Raw genomic sequence first — 27,066 nt, 5'->3', positions numbered from 1 at the left:
AGTTACGGTGAAAATTATGTACCTTCTCCACTTCTTTCATTCTGTTACCACTTAATAATGCACTTCATTTTTCCCCCATTGAATGTTGGACCTCTATCATTTAAGTTTAATTTATTACATTCTGAATACAAGTATTACCAAATTAATGACACTTGTTTTTGTATTTGTGAATGAAATGAAATGAAAATCGCTTATTGTCACGAGTAGACATCAGTGAAGTTACTGCCCCGAGTCGCCACATTCCAGCGCCTGTTCTGGGAGGCTGGTACGGGAATTGAACCGTGCTGCTGGCCTGCCTTGGTCTGCTTTAAAAGCCAGCGATTTAGCCTATGTGCTAAACCAGCCCCTTGTACATTGTACATTGAAGATCTACAAATTTAACTGATTGCATTTTTAGTTCAACCCAAGTTATTGAAAAATTATTACCTGATTTCTACACATTGCGCATTAAATACAAAAGGGACAATTGCTGTTGGAAGTTTTTTTTTATATCTAGAAAGGAAGATTTTAGTTCAGAATGGTAGGTAGAGGAAGTGGGTAAGTGCTAATCTTGAAATTTGAGTTGCTGGCCTTACTTTCAATTGAACTAATTTGGTGTAGTTGAGTTAGTATTAGCCTTCCTCATATGCAGGGAGGTGAACTTGAGTAAAGGATAGGGAAGTATGAAAAAATTCCATTTGCTATGTGGTCAGGCAGAGAAGCTTGCGAACAATCTATCTTTGTCATCTCACCTGGGGGAGAAACTTTTGATAATTAAGAAATTGAAAAATTCTTTAGCTCTTCAGAGATAATTTTACACTCTCATATTTGCAGAAATGCTGTGTTACCAAGATTATTTCAGTTAAAATCTAATTTATTTCTAAGCACGTATTATGATAAATCATTTTATTTTTGTTCCTCTAAGCACAAATCTTGCTAATTGAGTTGAGACAAATTAATTAAATGTCACGTTATCGTAAGATGTATACCTCTTATTGTGTGAACTTTCAAAGTTTAAATGCTATGGATGAATGTCCTTCTCAATGTTGAGGCTGCAAAAGTACTTGAGCGGTTTACAATCTATGCACAAATATATATTTGCGGGAAAAATCTTGAAATGAATTCATGACCTAAAGCAGCACCAGCCAAGGATGAATTCCTGTACTGGGGCAGTGGGACATAATACTTTATAAACTTCAGGTTTTGTGGAAAGGATGGCTGGCAGTGCTTCTGTCACTTCAGATGCAAGCTGGAAAACATTGAGCTTTTTAAATAATCTGTAGCTGTAGAACTGCACCACATTTTTTGTCCACATGTTAGGTGGATTGGCCATGCTAAATTGCCCGTAGTGTCCTAAAAAGTAAGGTTAAGGGGGAGTTGTTGGGTTACGGGTATAGGGTGGATACGTGGGTTTGAGTAGGGTGATCATGGCTCGGCACAACATCGAGGGCCGAAGAGCCTGTTCTGTGCTGTACTGTTCTATGTTCTATGTGTATGTTATGCATATCTGTGTTATTCATGATTTGATTTCAGAGTCTTTAAACTGATATTTGAAATGAGGGTAGAGTGCTCTACTAAACATTTTTTTTTGCTCCAATAGAAACAAATAATAGTCGATCCCCTGAGCTTCAGTGAGGAACGTTTCAGACCGTCTCTGGAAGAAAGACTTGAGAGCATCATTAGTGGGGCGGCACTAATGGCAGATTCGTCTTGTACACGTGATGATCGTCGTGAGCGAATCGTGGCGGAGTGTAATGCAGTGAGACAGGCTTTACAGGACCTGCTTTCTGAATATATGGGCAATGTGAGTCAGATAAAGTTCATTTTAACATTTAAATGTGTTTGGATCCAGAGTTTATACTAGGGCACATCTTTCCCATAATAAAGAGCTGAATGATTAGACTAGTGATCAAATTATTTCACAATGCAGAATCCTATTTGAAATTGATAATCGATGGAGTTATATTTGTGTTAATAATCTGTGTTAATTTGTGTTAATATTTCCCTCCTTTGGGTGAGTTTATTTGCTTGCATAATTAAATGATCACATTAAAAATAGTAGTGTTGCGATCCCTGAGGAATCCAATTTCACGTTTTAAGATTTTTGCTGTAAAAATAGCCAAAAACATTAACATAAGAACTAGGAGCAGGAGTAGGCCATCTGGTCTCTTGAGCCTGCTCCGCCATTCAATAAGATCCTGGCTGATCTTTTTGTGGACTCGGCTCCACTTAGCTGCCCGCTCACTGTAACCTTTTATTCCTTTACTTTTTATAAAAAAAACCTTTCTACCTTAAAAACATTTAACTAGGTAGCCTCATCTGCTTTACCAGGCAGGGAATTCCACAGATTCACGACCCTTTGGATGAAGAAGTCCCTCTTCAACTCGGTCCTGAATTTGCTCCCCTTTATTTTCAGGCTATGCCCCCTCATTCTAGTTTCACCTGCCAGTGGAAGCAATTTCTCGGCTTCTATCCTATCTATTCCCTTCATAATTTTATATATTTCTGGAAGATTGCCCCCCCCCCCCCCACCCACCCCTCATTCTTCTAAATTCCAATGCTTTTAGTCCCAATCTACTTAATCTCTCCTCGTAAACTAATCCCCTCAACTCCAGAATCAATTTAGCGAATCTTCTCTGCATACCCTCCAATACCAGTACATCCTTTCTCAAGCAAGGAGACCAAAACTGTACACAGTACTCCAGGTGTGGCCTCACCAGCACCCCATACAACTGCATTATAACCTCCCTGCTTTTAAACTCCATCCCTCCAGCAATGAAGGACAAAATTCGCTTTGCCCTCTTAATTACTTGCTGCACCTGTGAATCAACGTTTTGCGCTTCATGCACAAGGACACCCAGGTCCCTCTGCAAAGCTGCTGCAATTTTTACCATTTGAATAATAGTCCATTTTGTTGTTATTCCTACCAAAATGGATGACCTCACATTTACCAACATTGTACTCCATCTGCCAGACCTTTGCCCACTCACTTAAACTATCTATATCCCTCTGCAAACTTTCAGTGTCCTCTACACACTTGGCTCCACTCATTTTAGTGTCATCTGCGAACTTTGACACATTACACTTGGCCCCAACTCCAGGTCATCTATGTAAATTGTGAACAATTGCGGACCCAACACTGATTCTTGAGGCACACCATTAGCCACTGATCGCCAACCAGAAAAGCACCCATTTATCCCTATTCTTTGCATTGTGTCAGTTAACCTGTCCTCTATCCATGCTAATACATTACCCGTAACGCCATGCGCCCTTATCTTTGCAGCAGCCATTTGTGCAGCATCTTGTCGAATGTCTTCTGGAAATCCCGATACACCACATGTACCCGTTCCCCGTTGTCCCTTGCGCTCATAATATTCTCAAAGAATTCCACTAAATTTGTGAAACATGACGTGCCTTTCAAGAACCCATGCTGTGTCTGCCCAATGGGGCAATTTCTATCCAGATGTCTCGCTATTTCTTGCTAAATGATAGATTGAAGCATTTTGCCCCCGACAAATGTTAAGCTAACCAGCCAAAGTTACCCGCCTTTTGTCTACCTCCTTTTTTCGACAGTGGTGTCACATTTGCTATTTTCCAATCTGCCGGAACCGTCCCAGAGTCCAGCGAGTTTTGGTCAATTACCAAGAGCACATTTGCTATTAACCCTGCCACCTCTTTTAGTACCCTGAAATGCATTTGGTGAGGAGACCTGCCTACCTTTAGCCCCATTAGTTTTCCCAACACTGCCTCCTTAGTGCTAATGATCGTTTCTCTGTCCTCAACCTGCCAAAGCGTCCCTGCCAACAATTATTGCCATTTTATTTGTGTCTTCCACTGTGAAGACCGACACAAAATGCCTGCTCAATGCCTCAGCCATTTCCTCATTTCCCATTTATCAAATCTCCCTTCTCATCCTCTGAAGGACTAATGTTTACCTTGGCTACTCTTTTTCATTTAATATATTTGTAGAGACCGTTGCTATATTCTGAGGTAGTTTACTCTCATAATCTATCTTGCTTTACTTCATAGCTTTCTGTTGACCTTTAAAGATTTCCCAATCTTCAAGTTTCCCACTAACCGTTGCCACTTTGTATGTATTTTCTTTCAATTTGATAGCCTCCTGTATTTCCTTATTATCGATGGCTGATTATCCCTTTTCCTACAGTCTTTCCTTTGCACTGAAATATACTTTTCCTGAGCACTGAAAAATCTTTTTAAAAATCATCCACTGTTTCTCAATTGTCCCACCACAAAGTATTTGCTCCCAATCTACCCTAGCCAACTCCTCCCTCATCCCATTGTAGTCTCCTTTGTTTAAGCACAAGACACTGGTATTGGATTTTACCTTCACACACTCCATCTGTATTTTAAATTCAACCAATATTATGATCACTCCTTCCGAGAGGATCCCTAACTAAGATCATTAATTATTCCTGTCTCATTACACAGGACCAGATCGAGGATAGCTTGCTCACTCGTAGGTTCCATTACATACTGTTCGAGGAAACTATCACAGATACATTTTATGAACTCCTCCTCAAGGCTGCCCTGACTGACCTAGCTTGACCAATCGACACACAGATTTACATCCTCCATGATAATTGCCATACCATTTTTACATCAGTTATTTCTTTGTTTACTGCCCGTCCCACCGTCGTATTATTATTTGGTGGCCTAGAGACTCCACCTATCAGTGACCTTTTCTCCTTAGTATTTCTAATTTCCACCCAAATGGATTCAACCTTTTTCTCCATAGAACCTATATATCATCTGTCACTCCCGCCCTGATTTCATCCTTAAATATCAGTGCTACACCACCTCCCTTAACTTCCTGCCTGATACCCCATGATATTTAACTCCCAGTCATGACCATCCTGCAAACATGTCTCTAAACTAACAACACTATTTTTAAGGGCAACTTATACTTTAAACTATGACAAGGCACTCCTCTCATATTTATCATACATTGTAAACTCCACAGAATTATAGTCCTTGGGCCAAACGGTCCACATTGCTCCCAACTTCTAATAGATTTGTTTCGTCAAGAAGTAACTACAAGTGCCTGCCTCCTGGCACTTCCTTTAGTTTTGAGAGTCTCCTAAAACAGCTACCTCTAGCCATGACAGAACAAATCTGGAATCCTTAGATGGCTTCACAATGTGTCTCCTTGTCTAAAGGCCGTAGATCTCCCACATCTTGCTGTGCTAGTTTGCAAAGCTAAGAATTATCTCATCATGAAACTGCTGATTGTCTGAGATATAGGGAAGCCTGTAATGTGATCTCAAAAATGAAAGCCTCTGCATTCTTCCCCATGGCAACATGAAACACATTAGCTTTGCATCCAGGTAGAAATTATTTAGATATTAACTGCAACACTTTTTCATCTGAAGAAGTAAATAAACAATTTACAGTACAACTGGTTATAACCCAATACTTTCAATACCTCCCTGGGACTTTGGAAGACCTTGAGCTCTGAACTGAGACTGCTACCATTGTCTCAAAACTGTGAACACTTGCACCGTCGCCCCGATAACACAATCTGGGCCTCTCTTTGATCTTTAAACATCCTGGGCTGCTTGTTGAGCAGAATTCAAGTCACATCATCCCTCCATTTTACCTTTAAGTAAAGAGACCATCCCAAAACATAACAGTCTGATAAACCTGTACTGGATTATGTAGTTAGTTTGTCGATACATTCTGCCCCTAGAGGTGACATGACAGTCACTTCATCTTGAAGTGTTTCGACATGGAATGGTGTGGAGCTTTCATGATGAATTAAACCTGCTTCCACAACACACTCAATAGTGCATTCCCGGTCATAACCACTGTGTAAAATAATGTGTTTCCTCATATTGCCTTTGATTCTTTGCCATTTACCCTCTGGTTCGCAACATTTCAATGGGAACAGTGTCTCTATCCTGTCTAGACTCTCATGATGTAGAGAGTAACTGATGTCTCCATTGTTTTTATACCAATGTAGACTGGGACATAAGTAGTGTAAAGGGCACAGAGGGTGAAGAGCTTCTGGAATGTTTTCAGGAGAATATTCTTGATCATTATACTTCTGGGTTAATGGGGAAGAAGCATTGCTGGATCTGGTTCTGAGGAATGAAGTGAGTCAAGTGAAGGGCTCCAAAGCATTAGCCTGGGCCTCTGCATCATTGGTCCATTGACATTGCCACTACACCACTGATACCCCATAAAGGATGTGAAGGCTTGGAGAAGGTGCAGAAAAGATTTACAAGAATGGTTGCCAGAGATGAGGGACTTCAGTTACAAGAATATATTGGATAATCTGGGGTTGTTTTCCTTTGAAAAGAGTAAGTTGAGTGGAGATTTGATAGTTGTGTTCAAAATCATGAGAGTCTAGACAGAATAGATAAGAGACACTGTTCCTATTGAAATGTTGCGAACCAGAGGGTAAATGGCAAAGAACCAACGGCAATATGAGGAAACACATTATTTTACAGAGTGGTTATGACCTGGAATGCACGATTTATTGAGAATGTTGTGGAAGCAGGTTTAATTGTGGTTTTCAAAAAGACAATTAACTGTGTATCTGAAGAGAAACTTGTAGTGTTATGGAAAAAGGAAGGGGAAGGAAGACCGACTGAGTTGCTCTTGTAGAGAGCCGGCATGGACATGATGGGTCAAGTGGTCTGGCACTGACTGAATGATTTTATAAAGAGTGCTATTTATTTGATGTGTCATGTTATATTCTGTTTGCATTTAATATAACTTTCCAATATGACTAATTACATAGTCAACCTGCCTATGCTACTAGTTTTTTTTAATCCCCCAAGCTTCCAATGTAAGCTATTTTTTGTTGAGGTTTTGGGAACTAACTTACCTGTTGGTATATTTGAAAATGTTATCTTTATTTTGATGTCCTGGTAATTGTTATTATGGAGCTGAAAATGGACACATGAATGACTGCTTCCGCCTTTCATAGATTTTAATGTGTCAGACCCAAGCCCATTGCTTCAGTCACTTTGTTTTTTCTTCTTTCTCTTTTCTCCTGTCACCCAGCCGTGATGACTTTTGCTGTTCATTCTCTGTTGTTAATCTGACCCATCAACGCACTTCCCCCTTCCTCCTCATCTCAGGCTTAAATTGTCTTTTAATAATCCCACAGCTGCAGGATGCTCCTCTGCTTGCATTCATTAAAGCTCCTGTTTCTACCATCTTCTAAGGCTATTGTCCCTGTGTTCATTTCCCTCCAGATTATCAGCTCATTTGATTTAATTGACCAGACTAATGGCATTAACGTTGTGCTTTGACTGAAACGTGGCTCACTGTTGGAAATACTCTTCCCCTTGCCCATGTTTTGAAACTATCCATCGCCTCCCCTGCCAAAAGTGCCACAGTGGCCATATGATCCTTAACACCAAGTAAACTTTTGATCTCCCAGCTACTGCTCTGGCATATTCTTGACCTAATACCTAACATTCATGCCACACAGTGTCAGGCAATGACCATCTCCAGCAAGAGAGAAGCCAACCCTCTCCTCTTGACATAAAATGACATCTACAATTGTTGAATTTCCACTATCAACACCCCGGGGGTTACCATTGACCAGAAACAGAATTGGCTAAAAAACTGTGGCCGCAACAGGGAGGCCGGAAACTAGGAATTCTGTAGATAGTAACACTCCTTCTGACTCCCCAAAGCCTGTCCCCACCTGTAGCCCATAAGTCAGGAGTGTGATGGAATACTCTCCCCTTGCATGGATGAGTGCAGCTCCAACAAGAAGCTTGGCACCATCCAGGACAAAGCAACCTGCTTGATTTGCACCCCATCCACAAACATTCACTCCACCCACTTCCAACGCACAGTAGCAGCAGTCTGTACTATCTACAAGATGCACTGCAGGAACTCGCCAAGGCTCCGTAGACAGCTTCCAAATCCATGACCATTACCATGACAAGGTAGCAGATATATGGGAACACCCATCACCTGCAGGTTCCCCACCAAACCACTCAGCATCCTAACTTGGAAATATATCGCCATTCCTTCATTGTAGCTGGATCAATCCTGGAACATTCTCCCTAACCACACTGTTAGTGAGCCTACACCACATGGACTGCAGCAGATCAAGAAGGCAGCTTACCACCACCACCTTTAGCGTAATTAGGGATGGGTAATAAATGTTGGCACAATGAGTGACACCCACATCCCATGACAGTATTAAAAAAACTCTTGATCCTTTTTCTTTCTTGGGATATAGGTGTTTCCGGAATAGTCTGCACTTGTCCTTAGTTAATATTTTTATGATGTGGAGATGCCGGCGTTGGACTGGGTGAGCACAGTAAGAAGTCGTGCAACACCAGGTTAAAGTCCACCAGGTTAAAGTCCAACAGGTTTGTTTCAAACACTGCTTTAACCTGGTGTTAATATTTTTATTCAGAGAAGTTTTCATTATTACAAGATAAAACGAAACAATAATTGCAAAATATACCCACCCAATCCCAACATCCCATAAACAAACAATTACCTAACCCCCCCCCCCCCCCCCCCCCCCCCCCTCCGAACAGCAACTGACTGACGGTGACTAATTCCCTGAAAAAGGATATGAAAGGTTCTGCCTCAAGTAAAACCCTTCCACCAACCCCCTCATAGTATAAGATACACATTCATCAGATCACTTAGCCAGGCCAAGGCACTCGATGGTGTTGGGGACCTCCACCCGAGCAGAACTTGCCTCTGGGCTATTAACGAGGCAAAGATGAGGAAGTCTGCCTTCTGTGGCACCAGCGAGTCCGATACACCAAAAATAGCCACCAAAGGGCATAGCTCCAGCTTAATACCCAGAATCCCCGGCATAGCTGAAAAAGGAGACCCTGAAGCTTGCAAGTTTGGGAAAAGACAAAACATGTTGGATGGTTCGTCGGTCCCCCTAGCACAATGATTGCACCTATCCTCCACCCCCGAGAAGAAATTACTCATCCATGTCCTGGTCATGTGCACCATCTTGAACTGGATCACGTTGAGCCTAGCACAAGGAGATGGAGTTGACCCCTGTCAAGAGCTTCACTCCACACCCCTTCTCTTCCCCCGCTGCCCCACAACCAAAATTGGACCCAGTTCACCCTCCCGCTTTCTCTTCACTTCCTCCAGGCTCCGTCGACGGATCCAGCCATACACATCTGAAAGCCTCCCCTCGTCCAACTCTGCCATAGGAAGGGCCCTATCCTAGAGCAAGGGTGACGGTGCCAGGGGAAGCTAAGGAATCTCCTTATGCAAAAAGTCGTGAACCTGCAAGTACATAAATATATTGGTTCTCAGGCTGGAACTTCTCCTACAACACATCCATACTGGCAAATCTTCTTTTAATAAACAAACATGTCCCCACATCTCTCCAACCCTACTTTTCCCCCAAATCCTGAACAACGTGTCCATGCCAGATGGCACAAACAAATGGTTCCTGCATATGGGGGCAAACATTGACATGGGATCCAGCCTAAAATGCTGTCTAAAATACTCAACCGGGCTCATGGTGAATCATGCAGGGGAATATTGAAGCGGGGCAGTGACGAGGGTACTCTTGACTCCACAAGAGCCCACCTCAATCCGCCCCATATCGAATCTAGATCCCTAAACCTCCCCTGTACTGTCTCAATATTTGCAGCCCAACAATGAAATAGCAAATGAGGTATCACCAAACCCCTGCAGCTGCGCCTCTGTGTAGAAACGTTTTCAAATCCATGGTGTCTTGCCCACCAAAATAAAGGAGGATACTATTTTATTGACCTGACCATAAAAGATTTTGGGAGAAAGACTGGGAAACACTGAAAAAAAAACCTTGGGAGGATGTTCAATTTCACAGTTTGCACCCTGCCTGCCAAGGACGCGGAGGGCATCCCACCTTTTCAAGTCGACTTTGACCCCATTCATCAGACTAACAAAGTTAAATTTGTGGAGTGAGGCCCAATCCTGAGCCACCTGGATTCCCAGAAAACAGAAGCTTGGCAATTTCCCCAAATCAGCTCCCCTCCCTGGGAGATTCACTGAAAAGTATTCACTTTTGCCCAAATTCGCCTGATATCCTGAGAAGAAGCTAAAACTCCCAAGTAGCTTCATTATCTCCTCTACATTTGAGAGTGGGTCTGTGATGTACAGAAGCAAATCATCGACATATAAAGACTCCCTATGCTCCCCCTGCCACCCCACCTATTTCCAAGGCAAACAAATGAGGAGGCGATGAACAATCCTGCCTTGTACTGAAAGTAACCAGAACTCCGGGTATTCCTATGCACATTGGTGACAGGGGCCCTGAACAGGAGCCAAATCCATGATAGAAATTTTGGCTCAAAGCCAAACCTTCCAAGAATTTCAAATGGGTGTAGTTGACCCCATCAAACTCTCTGCATCCATGAAATTATCACCTCTGGTTCGGGCACTGGTGTGGGGGACAGAACGATATTTAACAATCTCTGATTACTGCGAGCCCTTAACAGAACCACTCTGCTCCTCTAAAATCACCCTCCCGGAAGGCAGGGCATCAAAAGCATTGACAACACTTTCATCGATACCTTAGCATCAGCGTTCAACATTGAAATGGGTCAGTGTGACCCACTCCGTAGGATTCTTATCCTTCTTCAGGATCAGGGAAATTAATGCTTATGCTAACATCCCATGACCCAAGCACACATTGAACATATCCAACAACAGTGGGATCAACAGACCCGCACATCTTTTATAAAATTCGATAGGGAACCCATCCGCACCTGGAGCTTTACCAAACTGCATTAATCCATTACACTCTTGAAAATAATGAGGAGCAAAGATAAGGTAGATAGTCAACATCTTTTACAAAGGCAAAGAACAAGGAAAAGTACAGCACAGGAACAAGCCCTTCGACCCTCCAAGCCTGTGCCGACCATGCTGCCCGTCTAAACTAAAATCTTCTATACTTCCTGGCTCCATATCCCTCTATTCCCATCCTATTTATGTATTTGTCAAGATGCCCCTTAAATGTCACTATCATCCCTGCTTCCACCACCACCTCCAGCAGCGAGTTCCAGGCACTCACTACCCTCTGTTTTAAAAAAAAACACTTGCCTCGTGCATCTACTCTAAACCTTGCACATTAAACCTATGCCCCTAGTAATTGACTACCCTGGGAACAAGCCTCTGACTATCCACTCTGTCTATGCCCCTCATAATTTTGTAGACCTCTATCAAGTCGCCCCTCAATCCGTCGTTCCAGTGAGAACAAACCAAGTTTATTCAACCGCTCCTCATAGCTAATGCTCTCCATACCAGGCAACATCTTGGTAAATCTCTTCTGCACCCTCTCTAAAGCCTCCACATCCTCCTGGTAGTGTGGCGACCAGAATTGAACACTATACTCCCTAAGTAAGGTTCTATACAGCTGCAAGTCTTTTACCCAATGCTCCGGCCAATGCATGCCGTATGCCTTCTTGAAATCTAGAACTAGAGGGCATAGGTCTAAGGTGAGAGAGGAGAGATATAAAAGAGATCAGAGGGGAATTCTTTTCACACAAGAGGGTGGTGAACATCTGGAACGACCTGTCAAAGCCAGTGGTAGAGGCGGGTACAATTTTTCCCTTTTTTAAAATAAAACAGACAGTTACATGGACAGGTGGGTATAGAGGGATATGGGCCAAATGCGAGCAAGTGGGACTAGCTTAGTTATAGAAACTGGGCGGCATGGACAAGCTGGGCTGAAGGGCTTGTTTTCATGCTTTAAGCATCTATTACTCTGACTTCATAACTTACTCCAGATCAATCAGCGCCTCCAACTCCTCCCTTCTCTCCTGCTCTGCCACCAGGAAGGACAAACAACGTCCAAAAACTGCAACATTGACAGTCTCTCCTCTGAAGGTTCTGACTTGTATAGCTCTGAATAAAAGGCCTCAAATGCTACATTAACCTTTCCTAGGGCTGAAACCAACCCGCCACTCAAATCCCTTGTCTGCACTGTTGCCCGGAAAGCAGCCTGCTGCCTCAACTGGTATGCCAAAAGGCAACTCGCCTTCTCCCTATATTCAAAGAAGATTCCCTTCAAGGGCCACAGCTGGTTCACTGCCTTGCCTGCTGAGAGCAACGCAAACGCCACATGTAGTTTCTTCCTACTTGCTAGCAACTCCAGTGTCAGGCCAATCGAGTACAGACGGTCCACCTCGCCACCCTACCAGATTTATCCTTATGCACTTTGTAAAAATATTTTCTCTTCTCTCTCTCTCTCTCTCTCTTCTGTCTCTCCCCCGCCCCCCCCCCCCCCCCCAAAAAAAAACCCCACCACCGCCGCCTTCAGAGCTTTCCACAACATGGTAGGTGAAACTGCCTTGTTCATATTGAACTCCATGTACTTCTCAATGGCAGAGGATATACGCTCACAGAATCCCTTATAAACCAGTGTTGCTGTGTCCAATCCCCATGGGGGTTGCTGAGTGGGGCCTGGCTCCACCATCAAATGCACAAAGTGCAGAGCATAATCCAAAATAACTATCTCCGCGTACCACGACCTATCCCGCCCCAGAATTAGTTGATGTGAATCCAGCTCTGGGATACAAGCCAATACCTTATTGGTGAACACAGTGCCATCCCAGTTTGGTGCATGCACATTTACCAATACTCCCGATGTGCCTGCCAACAACTCACTACATCCCTCCCACCTGGGTCCACCAATATTTTAGAAGTTGCAAGAGGTGCCCTCTTGTTAAACAACACCCCCCTCAATCATACCCCAGCCCAGTAAACAAACACCAATAAGGAGAAAAAAAGCCCCTATCTTTCCCACCCCAAACAAAACCAGAACAAAATCTTCATTAGAAAGTAGTAAGCTGCAGATAGCCCCACTCGTCCGCTTCCATTAACTAACTTTACAGCTAGCAAGGTGACCCCCCCACGCAGGGTAAAACCTGGAAAATAATCATACCAATTACCAGCCCCCTGCCCACATCCAACTTTCATATAGAAACGAGAGGGGAAACTAAAACCAACACCCATCCCATAAGCAACCCCAAAAATACAAACTATAAACTCTAAACTTGCCCAGGAGAAAAAAACACCTGCAGCAACAACAGTGTCCCCTCGCCTACAATACAAAAATCCCACAATAAGTACAGCTACAAATGACCCAAACAAATTTGCACAATTGTTTGCCCACAGTCCAAACTCATCTGCTGCTTCTGGCGCATCAAAGTAATACTCTCTCTCTTTAAAAGCCCTCTTAAGACAGGCTGGGTACACCACACCAAATCGCACATTACTTTTCTTCAACGTGGCCTTGACCTTTTTTGAAGGTCACAAGCCTTCTGGCCACCTCTGCTCCGATCCCACGTCCTAGATCTATCTTGATGAGCTGGTTCTCCCATCTAGAGTCTCGATGGTCCTTCGCCATACCCGGGACCCATTCCTTGTCTTGGTACCTATGGAACCTGATGATGATCACTCTTGTGGTTTCCCAGACTGAGGCTTCCGCCTTGGTGACCAATCGGTCTGGTCCATTTCAGGAGGGGATGGCAATCCCCCCCCCCACTCCCCCACCATCTTCCCAAACAACAACTTGGGCATGTAGTCCGAGGATTTTCAACCTACTCTCCAGCAGCCCAATGATTCTTAAATTTGGCCATCTGGAATGGTTTTCCAGAACCTCCACCTTACCCTTCAGGCTTCACCCCTTAGCCATCAACGCCCTCTCTGCCTCCCGTGAAACAATCCAGTATCTGGTCTGAGTGTGCCACTCCTTTGTATTCCAACACCTTGCTCCTTAACCTTCCGATCTGTCTTCCCCAAGGCTGCACGGATGAGGGCTAGAGCCCCTTCCTTCACCTCCTCGAGGTTCTCCCAGACTGCCCACCTCTGCTTTTAAATTTATTTGCCAAGAAACTTGCCAGCATCTCGGCAGTCCACAGGCCGGCCAAAGTCATAGCCGCAGCAGGAGCCTCCGCCATTTGCTCCACCGCAAGGCTCGTGGGGCTTCTGAGTCTGACGACGTTTCCTTGCTCGTCTGCAGCCTTGTGTTATATTTGTTGGGCATTATGTTGGGATCTTGTCCCATCGAACTATTCTGATCACTAGCTGGGCTATTTCTAACCACTTCCAACCCTGCCTTTTCTTTGCCCTCCCTTCTAACTCGAGCCACCTATTCAATATCTCTCTTTTTTTCCCCCCCCCATTATGCCCTGTATGGACTCATGAGACCGACATAATGCTCCTTTGCTATCATTCTCACTAAAGTTCTGGCAGCTCAACTTCCCACCCTATACTTTATGTGGGCTGATTTTGTAAATGATTTCCTGTCCTCGGACACAGCCATTTTCAGTTTCAAAACAGCTGTCGTCACATTTTCTTTTCAGTTAATAAAAGCTCACTCTTGTCTCCTCTGCCCTTGCAAACACGCATCTCCAATATCTGAGTAGAAAAGCCGAGCTGACCTTGAATTCTCACTGCCACAGTGATTTCATGAAATTCTTTGTGTTAATTGAAAACCATTTTGAAAGAAACTGGTTACATGAAATTGTATGTCTAAAGGTTATTGTGGGTTCTTAGAAACTAGGGTGGAACAGCAGATGCTGTTCCCACAATAATGGTAGATGAAACACTGGATATTTTTTATCCTAATAATTTGCTAGTTGCATTTACTCCTGTAGTCATGATCGTGAAGACTGCAGTCACCATCCAAGCATAGAACTGATTTCCCAAATACAATCATGTGATCCTTTTACTCGTAGTGATTTTGCAATGGTGTTATATCTATTTGAGATTATTTTGGTTACATTGTTGAAAAGCAAAATAAATGCGGAGTAGAAAACTTCAAAGGATAAAATGCTGGATCTGCATAGCGAGTCATGTGCATAAAAGAAAGGCATAGTTTTCAAAATTTGGAAATGAACAAATCTCTGAACAGACTTAAAATAATTAAACATTGAGGTATGGAGGAAGTGGGAATGAAGGACAATTGATAAGTCACTAGGTGATGTCTCTTTTCAGAAGCTGTTTTTGTTTGCCATGTGGAAATATGAAAACTATTGGATTGTGGAGACCATTGTTTCCATGCTTTAAACATCTATTACCCTATGGCCCAAAAAGTGTTGGGGTAAGCCAATGAATAGTGCCCACTGTTATGCTTGCTCTTGTCTTTAAAATGTCGATTTTTTTTTTTCTTTGGAAGTGGAAGATGCCAATAGCATGGCATCCATTGGGCATATAGGATCTGAGTAAACAGGGCAAATAACTGCATCATAACATGTTGGATTGTAAAATGAACAGAACAGACATGAAAATTCAAATTGCTCAATCAAGTACAAAGAAAGAGGAAAAATGAAAGATTAGAATAAGTGAGAGATGAAAGAAAAAGGAATTAATTGAAATGGACAAGCTCTTGCTTCCTGTGGAGAACTTTTTGTATCTATAACGCAGTTCATGTCATTTATTGTATTCGACTAGGGAGCCAGATAGTGAGATGCTATTTTCATGAAGCTAATGATGGAGCAGCAGCTTTTCGATTTCTCCGTTTCATTACACACCTCCTCTTGCTTGAAGTTGCTGAGGCTTTGGCACATAAAAAATTCAGTAACCTTGCTGGAATTGTTTTTCCAGCAATTCTTGGGCATGTTTCAGGTCTGGAAAAATTTGCGTTGAAAATGCATCTTCAAAATGGAATGAACGTTAGATTGGAGCTGATATGAGAAAATTGACATAAAATATAAATTGAGATGAAAATCTGGGGCTGGATTCTTCGATTTGGAGACTATGTCCCCAAGCCAGCGTGGGAACGGAAGGCGCAAAACGGCCACCAATTCCCCGTTTTGCTGGGGGCTAGGAGGATTGCAGCGGAGAGCACCCGGCTCCAGCTGCCGAAACATCCCGGAGAATTGTCGATGAGCGAGACCTCGCGTGTCCCGTGCCGTCGGGGGTGGAGCATCGGGAGGGCGGACCTCTGGCAATGGTCGAGGCCGTCGATACGTGGCACGTGTACACCGCTTTGGAGGGGACGAATCATCACGAAAGTCATGGCGTCACCTATGATTCAGTCAGGAAATGTGATTCTCCGGCTGTAGTTGCTAATGGCTGTATTTGGACTAGAAAGCTACTGCTGTTTTTCTGAAGTTCGGAACGAGTAGGTGGTCCCATGTGAAGGCTTATTTAGATCCTTTGTTTATTAGCGCTACTTTTACCTGTTGGTGCACTCCATATATTACCATGGTGAATGGACCAGTGATTGCTGTATCGTTCAAATCCATCAAACCTACTGACAATTTTGTTTTTTCAATATTAATGATTTGTATACTTAAATGATGATGTTGAATCTTGATATTCAGATGAATATTGCCATTAAATCCCCAGTCTTTGCCCAGATGTTGAGTAAATTCCCAAGGCCAGTACCTACATGTGAACATAGATTTTTGTTTCTATCTTAGATGACTTTCATTCAGGCAAAGTAGCCAACATGTCTGTGTAAGAAGCATGCTAATTTGCTGATATTTCGCATTCACTTAACGATCAGTAAATGCTTAAATTTCCATTCATTCTTACTTGGTAAAAGTTTCAAATCTTTGGCTCCATGATCCACTATCAACGATAGGGCATGGAAAAATTACATTGCTGCAAAAAAGCCAAGACCAGCTCAAATGGCCATCTACGATCAGCATGCATTTGTTGCAAAAGGTACAGATTAAAAATACCACCCCCTGTTGTGTCCTGGAATTGTTTTTCCAGCAATTCTTGGGCATGTTTCGGGTCTGGAAAAATTTGAGTTGAAAATGCACCTTCAAATTGGAATGAACATTAGATTGGAGCTGATGTGAGAAAATTGACATAAAATATAAATTGAGATGAAAATCTGGGGCTGGATTCTTCGATTTGGAGACTGTCCCCAAGCCGGCTTCGTTTGGCATTGTTGCAAATGCCATGAGTGCAAGATGAAATATTTTGACACTACTTTTTCTTCCAGCAATATTCATGTTCTATGCTAACTAACAGCTTATTGTTTGAAAATTTAAATTATAGCCTAAACATTAAATATTGTGCCGGGGAAAAGATCCAGCACTTTTGTTCAAGTTATTTTACACTCTTTTGGACTCTCTTCAGTTTAAAAATTGTATTCAAATTTCATCCCTAATTTGCACTGGGAGTTCCAAGACTTTGACCCCATGATAATGACGGAACAGCCGTATAGCCCCAACACAGGGTGATGTGTGACTTGGAGAAGAAGTTGCAGGTCATTTTCTGATGCAACTTCTGCCCTTGTTCTTTTAGGTGGTAGTGATTGCAAATTTGAAAGGTGCTGTGTGGTAAGTAAGCTGCTGCAACAATGCCAGTGGTGGAGGCAGTGAATATTTAAGATGGTGGAAGGTGTACCTATTAAATAGGCTGTTTTCTCCTGGATGGTGTCTAGTTTGAGTGTTGTTGGACCTGCATTCATCCAGACTAGTGGAGAATATTCCAATATGCCCTGACTTAGAATTAGTTATAGCAGTGTTAGAAGCCTTTTGGCCCATTGACTCTGATTTTTTCCCCTTTCCCCATATGTCATCTTTCCCCTTTCCCCATAAACCTGCATCTTTATTTTCAGACAGTTCATTTTAGAAAAGTATTCTCTCATGCGCAGTGTGGTGCAGTGGTTAGCATTGCTGCCCATGGCGCTGAGGACCTGGGTTCGATCCTGGCACTGTCTGTGTGGCGTTTGCACATTCTCCCCGTGTCTGGGTGGGTTTCACCCCCACAACCCAAAGATGTGCAGGTTAGATGGATTGGCCACTCTAAATTGCCCCTTAATTGGAAAAATAATTGGGTACTCTAAATTTATATTTAAAAAAAATATATATTCTCATGTCGCTTTTGCTTTGTGCCATTTTTGGCAATCTCCTTAATTCTGTGTCCTCTAGTTCTCACCATCGTGCCAAAGGGACGAGTTTCTCTTGATCTACACTGATCATTCATGATTTTGAACACCGCCATCAAATCCCCCTCACCCTAACCCCAGCTTCTCCAGTCTAACCATGTCACTGAAATATTTATCCCTGGTACCATGGCCATAGACCTTTTCAGTACCGTCTCTGAAGCTTGTTTGTTCCCATCTGCTACTGACCATGGGATGCAGATTTAAGGTTTTGGGCAAGAGGTGTAGACGGGATGTGAGGAAGAAGGTGGGGAGGTGGGGGGATGGGAGAAGGACTGACTGGATTTGCTCTACAGAAAACTGGCATAAACTCCATGCACTGTGTGGTCTCCTCCTGTATCATAAATAACTCTGGACTCTCATTCCTAAAGTGCAATGTCCAGAATTATTCATTGTTCCCCTGTAAGGGACATACAGGCTATGGGCAGTCGATGAGACTTAATTGCTGCAGACTTCTCGGCCTTTAACTTGCTCTTTTAGCCACAATAATTATATGGCTGGCCCAGTTAAGTTTCTGTTCAATGGTAATTCCCAGGATGTTGATGGTGGGGGATATGATGATGGTTATGCTTTTGAATGTCCAGGATAGATGGCTAGATTTTCTCTCGTTAAATAAGGTCATTGCCTATTGACTATGTGTTGTATATGTTAAATGCCTCATATAAACCCATTCCTAAATGTCTGACCAGTTCTTGCTGCATACAGGCATGGACTACGTGTTATCTGAGTGAGCATGGACTACCTTGTTATCTGAGAAGTTGCAGGTGGTACTGAATTGTGAAAATCCCCATTTTTGACCTGATGGAGGTTTAATTGAAGTAGCTTTAGATGGTTGGGCCGAGGGTAATATCCTCAGGACTTCCTACAGCAATGTCCTGAGGCTGTGATGATTAGCTTCCAGCCACCAGTGTGACAAATGGAGGATTTTAGGAAAATTGGATTATAAATGTATTGGGCAATTTAAGAGTTAAAAGCCTGGGCTTAGTGTGTGATTGATATTAGTAGACCTGTTATTAATTTAAAAGAAAATCTGTTTTGCAGGTCCTGGGAGCTTCTAGCAGTCAAAAGGTGAAATTGACAGAGGAATGTGTTTTTCAGCCTGGGTAATGCACTGTGGTTTGACTGGGGACAGTCCCTGGGGAGTTAATGTGCTTTCAGTCCCTGGAAAGTTAATTTGGTTTTCAGTTGATGACATCAGTGCTGAGTGGAGTGAAGGGAGAGACATTTTACAAAAGCTTTGGGAGTTGAGGTCTGATTTGGCTAACAGAGTCCACGAGTAAAGACCGTTTTCATTCCCAGGAGGATAGTTTAAAAAAGTAATATTTTAAAGCAGAGCAAGAAAGGCAAGAAAGAGGCTGAAACAACCAAGTTGAAGCAGCTACTTGAAGATATTCAGCCAGAGTCTGCAGTGATTCTAACTGGGGCCCAAGTCTGTTCTGCAAAGCAAGTATTATTCTGTGCCCTGTTGATTTTAAACTGGATTGAGAGCTGGAGCTGCCTTTTTTTTTTGTGGGCAATTGAGTAGTAGTGTTAAGGGATAATTGTAAACTGTTCCTTTTGGGTGTGAAGTTAAGAGTTCAATCTTGTATTCATAATAAAGTTTTATTTTAAAATACCGAAGCCCTATTTTTTCATGCAATCACTCCTGGAGCGAATCATTCTTTCCGCACAGTCTTACAAAATAAATGAAAATATTGGAGTTTCGGTCCAGTATCCTAGCCATTGTTGGGATCTTGGGCGAAATTCTCCGACCCCACGCAGGGTCGGAGAATAGGCGGGAAGCGGCTTTATTTCCGCTCCCGCAGGTTTTTCAATTCTCCCGCCGGTCATAAACCGGCGTTGTGCAAATCCCGCCGACAGCCTGTGAAAACAGCTGGCGCCGGCGGGATTTCATTCTTTAAAAAACTTACCTCAAATCTCCGGCCCGGATGGGCCGAAGTCCCGCCGCTGGGAGGCCTTCTCCCGCCGCCGAGGTTTAAACCACCTTGGTGGCGACGGGCTCAGCGGCGCGAGCAGGCCCCCGGGGTCCTGGGGGGGCGGGGGGCGATCGGACCCGGGGGGGTGCCCCCACGGAGGCCTGGCCCGCGATCGGGGCCCCCCGCTCACTCTGCGGGGCAGTGCCGTGGGGGCACTCTTTCTCCTTCCGCTCCGCCACGGCCTCCGCCATGGCGGACGCGGAGGAGAACCCCGCATCGTGCATGCGCCGGCAGTGACGTCAGCGGCCAGCTGCCGCGGACGTCACTGCCGGCGCATGCGCCGACCGCCGAAAGCCTTTCGGCCAGCCCCGCTTCCGACGGCGCCGGGTGTTTGCGCCAGTCTTCTGGTGCAAACTGCTCCGGCGCGGGGCTGGCTCCCAAAGGGGGGAGAATTCCCCACCTTTGGGGAGGCGCGACCCCTGAGTGGTTGGCGCCACTCCCCTACGCCGGCACTCTCCGTCATGCCGGGTAGGGGAGAATCCAGCCCCTGGTCTGGGATCGTAATAACAGAGATGTCTTTCCCTATGTCAGATAAAACACCAACCAGTGAAGAGTCCTCCCCCTGCCCCTACCACAGCCATATTACGTTCAGTTGTCCCCATTTCTAGAAAATATGCCCAATTGCTAACATTTTTCCAGTAGCTATATATTACTGCAGTTATATTAACAATTACAGCTCCCTTTTGTACATTGTGTATCTAGAAATGTACACTGGCCCACATGACTATTTGAATGAGAATTTTTATTTTTTTTGTTTACAATGGATCAAGCAAGTAGTTTATTGCTGACTTGGAGTTTTGTTATTGTATCCAATGTTATCCATGTGCATATGTGACTAATCACAAGACTAAAGACAAATTAATTTCTAATGACCTGACCACATGCTGCTTCATGGAAGAATTAAAGTGATTAATTTTATGGCGACGTCATTGGGAATATAGTCTTTTGTCTGAACTGTCAAAAAAAAATGATCGTTTTAAAATGATATGGTTTAATGATATTGTCACTGTAAAAAGAATGCAGTTGTAAGTCTGATTTTATTATCGGTTTACATCTTCAGATGTTACTTTGGTGTAAATTGTGATCAGTACACAGCATTGTGCTTTATTTGGTCAACCAAATACTGGAAATTCTAAAGGACAGTAGATGCTCTTCTCTGTTTTGTATCATGAGGTTTGCTAGAAGATAGTAATTTGTGTGGACAGTTATAAATAATTATGGGTAATATTTTATACTGTTTTGATTACTGGAAATTTATTTCCATGTAAACATAAAATGCACACTTAAGTATTTAGTTTTAGGAACTTGAACAATACCTGCTTTCTGGTGACACTTGATAGCAGAGGTGACCTGAATAAATGCTAGTCAATTTGGTTTTGATTTCAAATAATAGATCACTTTCTCAAGCCTTTTGCTGAAAAAGTATAAATTTAAATCTTTGTCCTTTTAGCTCTAAATCTTGCCTTGACATTTCGGGTTCAAACTGTACTGAGAAGTGTAAACGCTGGTCATTGTCTTGGACTTGCGTTTTAACTATCTAGATACTATTTTTCAACCATTTTTGGTGCTTTTTCCCTCATTGCTCACTTTAATGTGGTATCTCATCGTGCATTATTGCAGATAGATTTGTATGTATGCTTCCTCTGATCTAATTATTTGCAGCTATCACTGCATTTTCCTTACATTTGAGATAATAATGGCAGTCCAATAGATTTAAAATGTGACCCTGTGCATATCCAGTGTAACTTAAATTGTGAGATGGCTTCATGTTAAAGGCAAAAAGGTAAATTTCCATAAAAGATTCAATGATTCGGAAACCTCCACGTTTTACACTTGCTTATATGGTCTAGCACGACCTAGTTTGACAAGTAATGCTTAATGATGGCATATTCATAGATCCAAGAGCAATGCTTGCCGCATTCTTGAATAATGAAGATAGAATAAAACTACTTAGTTGAATTTATTTAGATATTGATACAAGAAGTGTATTGCCTGATTATAAAAATTACTTGGATTCTGTTCATAAAGACTTAAATCAGAATTTTTGAACTTTTTAATATGTATATCTTTAGAATAATGGGGTGTAGATTAATTTGTTCTTAATCTCGGACAAAAGTTTGGCACAACATCGTGGGCCGAAGGGCCTGTTCTGTGCTGTATTTTTCTATGTTCTATCTTTGCACACTGCCAGGTGTGCTGTCAGTGTCTATCTATGGTTGTCCTGCCAAGACTGAACATTTCCCATACAGTATCAGTTACATAAGAACGTAAGAAATAGGAGCAGGAGTATATCATGGCTGTTGCTGATCTTCTCCCTAAACTCCACCTCCCTGCACTGACCCATATTCTTTGGCTTCCCAAGTGTTCAGAAATCTAATGCTCTCTGTCTTGAGTATACTCGATGACCTGAGTATCCACAGCTTTGTGAGGTAGAGAATTCTTTCTGACTGAAAACATTTCTCCTCATCTCAGTCTTAAATGGCCAACACTAATGAGACTGTGACTCCGAGTTCTAGACACCCCAACTGGGGGAAACATCAACCCCGCACTTGATATGCCAAGCCCCTTAAGAATTTAATATATTTCAATCCTATTACTCCCTGTTCTTCTAAACAATAAAGAATAGAGACCGACATTCTCTTTGTGGCTGGTTATGATCTTGGTAGAGACCATTAACTAAAAAAACTCTGAATTCCTAGTTATTTACCAGAAAAATGAAGCTACCCGATTCCATGGATTATAAAAGAATTGTTACTATACAAGAGACAAATAATGCAAACACTAAATACTGTTTTAGTTAATTGCCTATACTCTTGACTAATGTTGATTTTAGGTTTAATATGAATTAACAGGCAAATTGTGATTGATTATAATCTATAAACTATACATTAAATGACAGATACAACTAAGAGCTTACAAATTGGTTCAACGGTCTACTTAGCATATAGATCAGTAAACTCGCTCAAGACATTCAAAGCTCTTACGAAGAAATTCAGCACTCCTTCAAGGATGTAGCCTGATCGGCAGCTGAGAGCAAAAAATCCAACACCAGTTCCACGCATATCACCACTCTATTCAGGCCTTGCTGTATCCTGTAAGTTTCAAAAAGATTCCCCACTCATCATTCTGAACTTCAACGAGTACAGACCCAGAGTCCTCAACCATTCCTCAAATGACAGGCTCTTCATTCCAGCGATTATTCTTGTGAACCTCCTCTGGACCCTTTCCAAGGCCAGCAAATCCTTCCTTAGATATGGAGTCAAACCAGATTTTCTTGCCCTCGTTTGGTCCTTCGCTCTGAGGTGCATCTCCTGGAGGAATATAGCATTGACAAGTGGGGTTTTTAGATGAGCGAAGACTCTGGGCCATAAAGTCCCCTCACGATCCAGGTGATACTCCTGTTGGAGTTTCTTTTTCTTCCCGCCTACTCCATGGGATCAGTCATGTTGTCTCGTGGACATGCACCTGCATGCCCGGGTTTTCCTTTGTTCGTGAGTCGTCCATGATGACCACTAGCCACCTTCTCTTCTCTCTCTTTCCCCCCCCCCCCCTTCCAACGATCATTGCTGCCCAATTTCGGTCTTTGGTGGAGCGACCTATGGGTCTGGTTTATTTCTGGGGCTTTGCCTCCTCCCCGATCAGTTTTTTGAGCATATTCGAAGCAAGCTCTGTTAGGCCCCTACCTTCAGCGCCTTCTGGTCATCCAATCCGGAGGTGTTGACACCTCGACCTGCTCTCCTGGCCGTCTACTTTCCCTTCAGCATCTTTTGGGTTGCGGTCAACTTTGTCATCTTGAACAAGGCAATCACTCCTGCTCAGTGGCCGCTTTTTTTGTTCAGGTCCCGGATCTTCGCTCCTTGGGTCTCCAATTGTCGCTTGTCCATTTATGGGGTCAAATGCGGTCTCAGTTGCCGACCACATCGCCAACATGAGGTCTTTCTTTACTGCCTTACTATGCTTTTTGGAGTTAATTTGATATGAACTCCATCTCTGTTGATGACTGGCTCAACATGGGCGACTCTGCTTGGTCCACCATGTTCAAATTCGTCTCACCATGCAGGTCTCCCATCTCGGAGGTCGGGTTTTTTCTTTCTCTGCTCTTACTTGCCTTTAGGTTTGCCTGCTGATTTGCCTAAATCTCAAATCTGGTGGGTTCTTGATGGAGGGTTGGTTAGTCTGACTTTTGCTAGTTTGGTGCCTGTTTCTCGGGTCAGAAAAATCCAAAAAGAGGTTTCCAGGCAGGGGCCACTTTTCATGTGACTGTCAGCTCAAGGCCACCACCGAAGTCCCAATGAGAACATTTTTGAACCTACTCTTGACTGTTAATTTTCACCAGCTTGAAACTATCTATACAGATTTATGCACCCTTAAATTTACCCTAACATCACTGCATTTATTGAAATACCATACATATTTCAACAGCAGTTTGGATTTCTTTAGCGCCATTAATGAAGAAAAATATTCGAGGTGTTTTACAAAAGCAAAGACCTATTGAAATAGATGACTAAAAGCTTGGTCAGAGATGGGTTCAAAGGACTTCGAGCAGGAGAGGGATAAATGTTTTATGGAGGAAATTCCAAAGCTTCAGGTCTAGCTGGCCGTAGGCATTGCTGTCAATGATTGACGGGATTTTGGGTTGAACACAAGGCCAAAACCAAATGGATGGAGAACATGGGACTAACCCTAACCCTAATTCTATATGGCTTTTTGAAAAAATAGCCGGTTCAAAGTGATCAAATTGAAATAGATAAGTCCATTTAATGAGTTTTTGTGCTATAGTTGAAAACTTCAAACATGATTTTATCAGACTTGTCTCTAGAAGGGTTCAAAATTGATCAAGGGGAAGTGTTGAATAGTCTGTTGGTATTTAAAGTTGACGACACTGGGACTGAATGGGATGCACACAAGGATATTGCAGGGATTGCGAATGGAAATTGCAGGAGCGCTAGCCATAATCCTCCAGTTTTTTTATACAGTCAGGAGGTGCCAAAGGACTGGTGAATTTCAAAAGAGGTTGTAGGTATAGCACAAACTGCAGATAAGTCAGTTGAACCTCTGGTGGGCTAGCTTCCAGAAACAATTATTTGAGATAGAGTTAGTGATCGCATGGGAAACTGGGTTGATTGGAAGAACCATTATGGATTTCTAAAGGGGAAATCCTGTTTAACAAACATGCTGGAGTTTTTAACAGAAAGGGTCAAGGTGGGCAATACTGTTGATGTGGTGTAGGTAGACTTTCAAAAGGCATTCGATCCAGTGCCTCACAACAGACTTGTGAGAAAAGTTATAGCTCATGGGATGAAAGGGGCAGCAGCAACGTGGATACAAAATAAGGTGAATAGTTGGAAGCAGGGAATAATGGTCAATAGATATTTTTCGGACTGGAGGAAGGTTTGTAGTGGAATTCCCCAGGGTTTGCTTTTCCTGAGTGGGTAGATAGGTGGCAGATGAAGTTCAGTGTGGAGGGGGCTGGATCGTGAAGATAGGGGGAAAACTGTTCCAGCTCGTAAAATGATCAGGAATGAATGAGCACAGATTTAAAGTGATTTATAAAAGAAGCAAATGTGATGTGACAAAAAACTTTTGCACACAACAAGTGGTTCAGGTCTGGAACAAACTTCCTGGATGTGTGGTGGAGGCAGGTTCAGTCAAGGCACTCAATAAGGCATTAGACGATTATGTGCAGAGTTATGTGGAAAAGGCAGGGAAATGACATCCATTCATAATCATTTGGAGAGCTGATGCAGATACAATGGACTGAATGGCCTCCTGCACCAAATGATCCTGTGATTTGGTCTTATCAGAATTGCATCAGTTTTCACATCTTGCATTGCAGATCAGTTCATTATTCCATCGTAGAAAATTCACATGTTACACTATAATTGAAATTCAAGTCACTTTCCTCACACTTAAATTGACACTGGTAAAATTCCATTTGTCATTTTGCGCTGTTCAAGACACTGGGTAGTAAGACTAATGTACTTCAATCATTCACTGCTGTACTGGATATGGTAGGCTTCAGTTGCTGCTCCCAAATACAGTACAGATTGCTTTCTTGAGGATGGATGGATGGTAAATGAAAGCTTTCAGGTTTGTACAAAATAGTATCATATCTGTAAATGATACAAGTACCTGCAGACAGATTACTTGACAGATCAAGGTCCACTTTAAACACTGCCAAATATTTAAACACTTCCATTGTTGGAGGAGGAAGCTAATATAATTAATTGAACTAACTGCCCATTTGCTATTGTACATCAGGAATTCTGCTAATGCTGTTTCAAAAAATTGCTAAATGTGTCTGGCAGTAAATACATTACAAATGTATTTTGCTGATGGGAAATGAGATCAATAAGTCCTTCCCAGTAAGCATTTTCTAGATTTATTGGTGCACGATAATGAATACTTATGTGGTGCTGCTGCCTCAGTCCTTGACCCCTTGGGCTTTTTAAAGCCGCAGCCCTGTCTCATTTGTGCAGCAACAATAATTTATGTTCACTCATAAGTGGTGCAGTGTACGTTGACTCAAACATGACAACTTGTATTTGCTGAGGAAGATTTTATGTTAGTATTCAGGTTCAAAAAATGGGCAAATTTTGAACAGTTGCCCAATTGGCTAATCATTTCTGTAGCACAACGAACACGCTGAAAATATTTATTGTGCCTGAGAGGTTTTGTATTGATCATTAGTACTACTGCATGGTGTTCATCTTTGGAGTTTTAATAAATCCCAGCTCTTTTTGTAGTTGATTCCTAATTAACTGTAGTGCGCACTGTTTCCTTGGGGAAATGTTCTTTGATTTGTTCTTCTTGAATTTCTACAGTGCATGTAATGTCAAAAAATTCCAAGATGGGTCGGCACGGTGACGCAATGGTTAGCACTGCTGCCTACAGAGCTGAGGACCCGTGTTTGATCCCAGCGCTAGGTCACTGTTGATGTGGAGTTTGCACATTCTCGCCGTGCCTGCGTGGGTTTCACCCCCACAACCCAAAGATGTACAGGTTGGGTAGATTGACCACGCTAAATTGCCCCTTAATTGGAAAAAAAATAATTGGATACTCTAAATTAAAAAAAAATTAAAAATCCAAGGTGTTTCACAGAAACAAAAGACAAAAATAGACATCAAATCACAGAAGGGAATATTAGGACAGGTGACCAAAGCTCAATCTAAAAGTTAGGTCTTGAAGGGGGAAAACAAAGGATTAGAGGAAATTATAGAAATTCGAGCCTAGATGGCT

At 42.7% G+C, this 27,066-nt stretch overlaps 1 protein-coding gene across 2 annotated transcripts in view; it reads left to right on the top strand.

Moving 5' to 3' along the window:
• Window positions 1-27,066, top strand: part of ctnna1 (catenin (cadherin-associated protein), alpha 1) — a 188,959-nt gene that overhangs the window by 60,304 nt on the left and 101,589 nt on the right. For both annotated transcript variants that reach the window (XM_038795451.1, XM_038795452.1), the window contains exon 7: window positions 1,580-1,783. In XM_038795451.1, the coding sequence (XP_038651379.1) occupies window positions 1,580-1,783 (204 nt within the window). The remainder of the gene's footprint in view (window positions 1-1,579; window positions 1,784-27,066) is intronic.

Source organism: Scyliorhinus canicula, chromosome 4 (genome assembly GCF_902713615.1).
Source record: "Scyliorhinus canicula chromosome 4, sScyCan1.1, whole genome shotgun sequence".
Classification (NCBI taxonomy): Eukaryota; Metazoa; Chordata; class Chondrichthyes; order Carcharhiniformes; family Scyliorhinidae; genus Scyliorhinus; species Scyliorhinus canicula.
The sequence above is the reverse complement of the archived record's forward strand: the minus strand, read 5'-3'. Positions and strand labels throughout refer to the sequence as shown.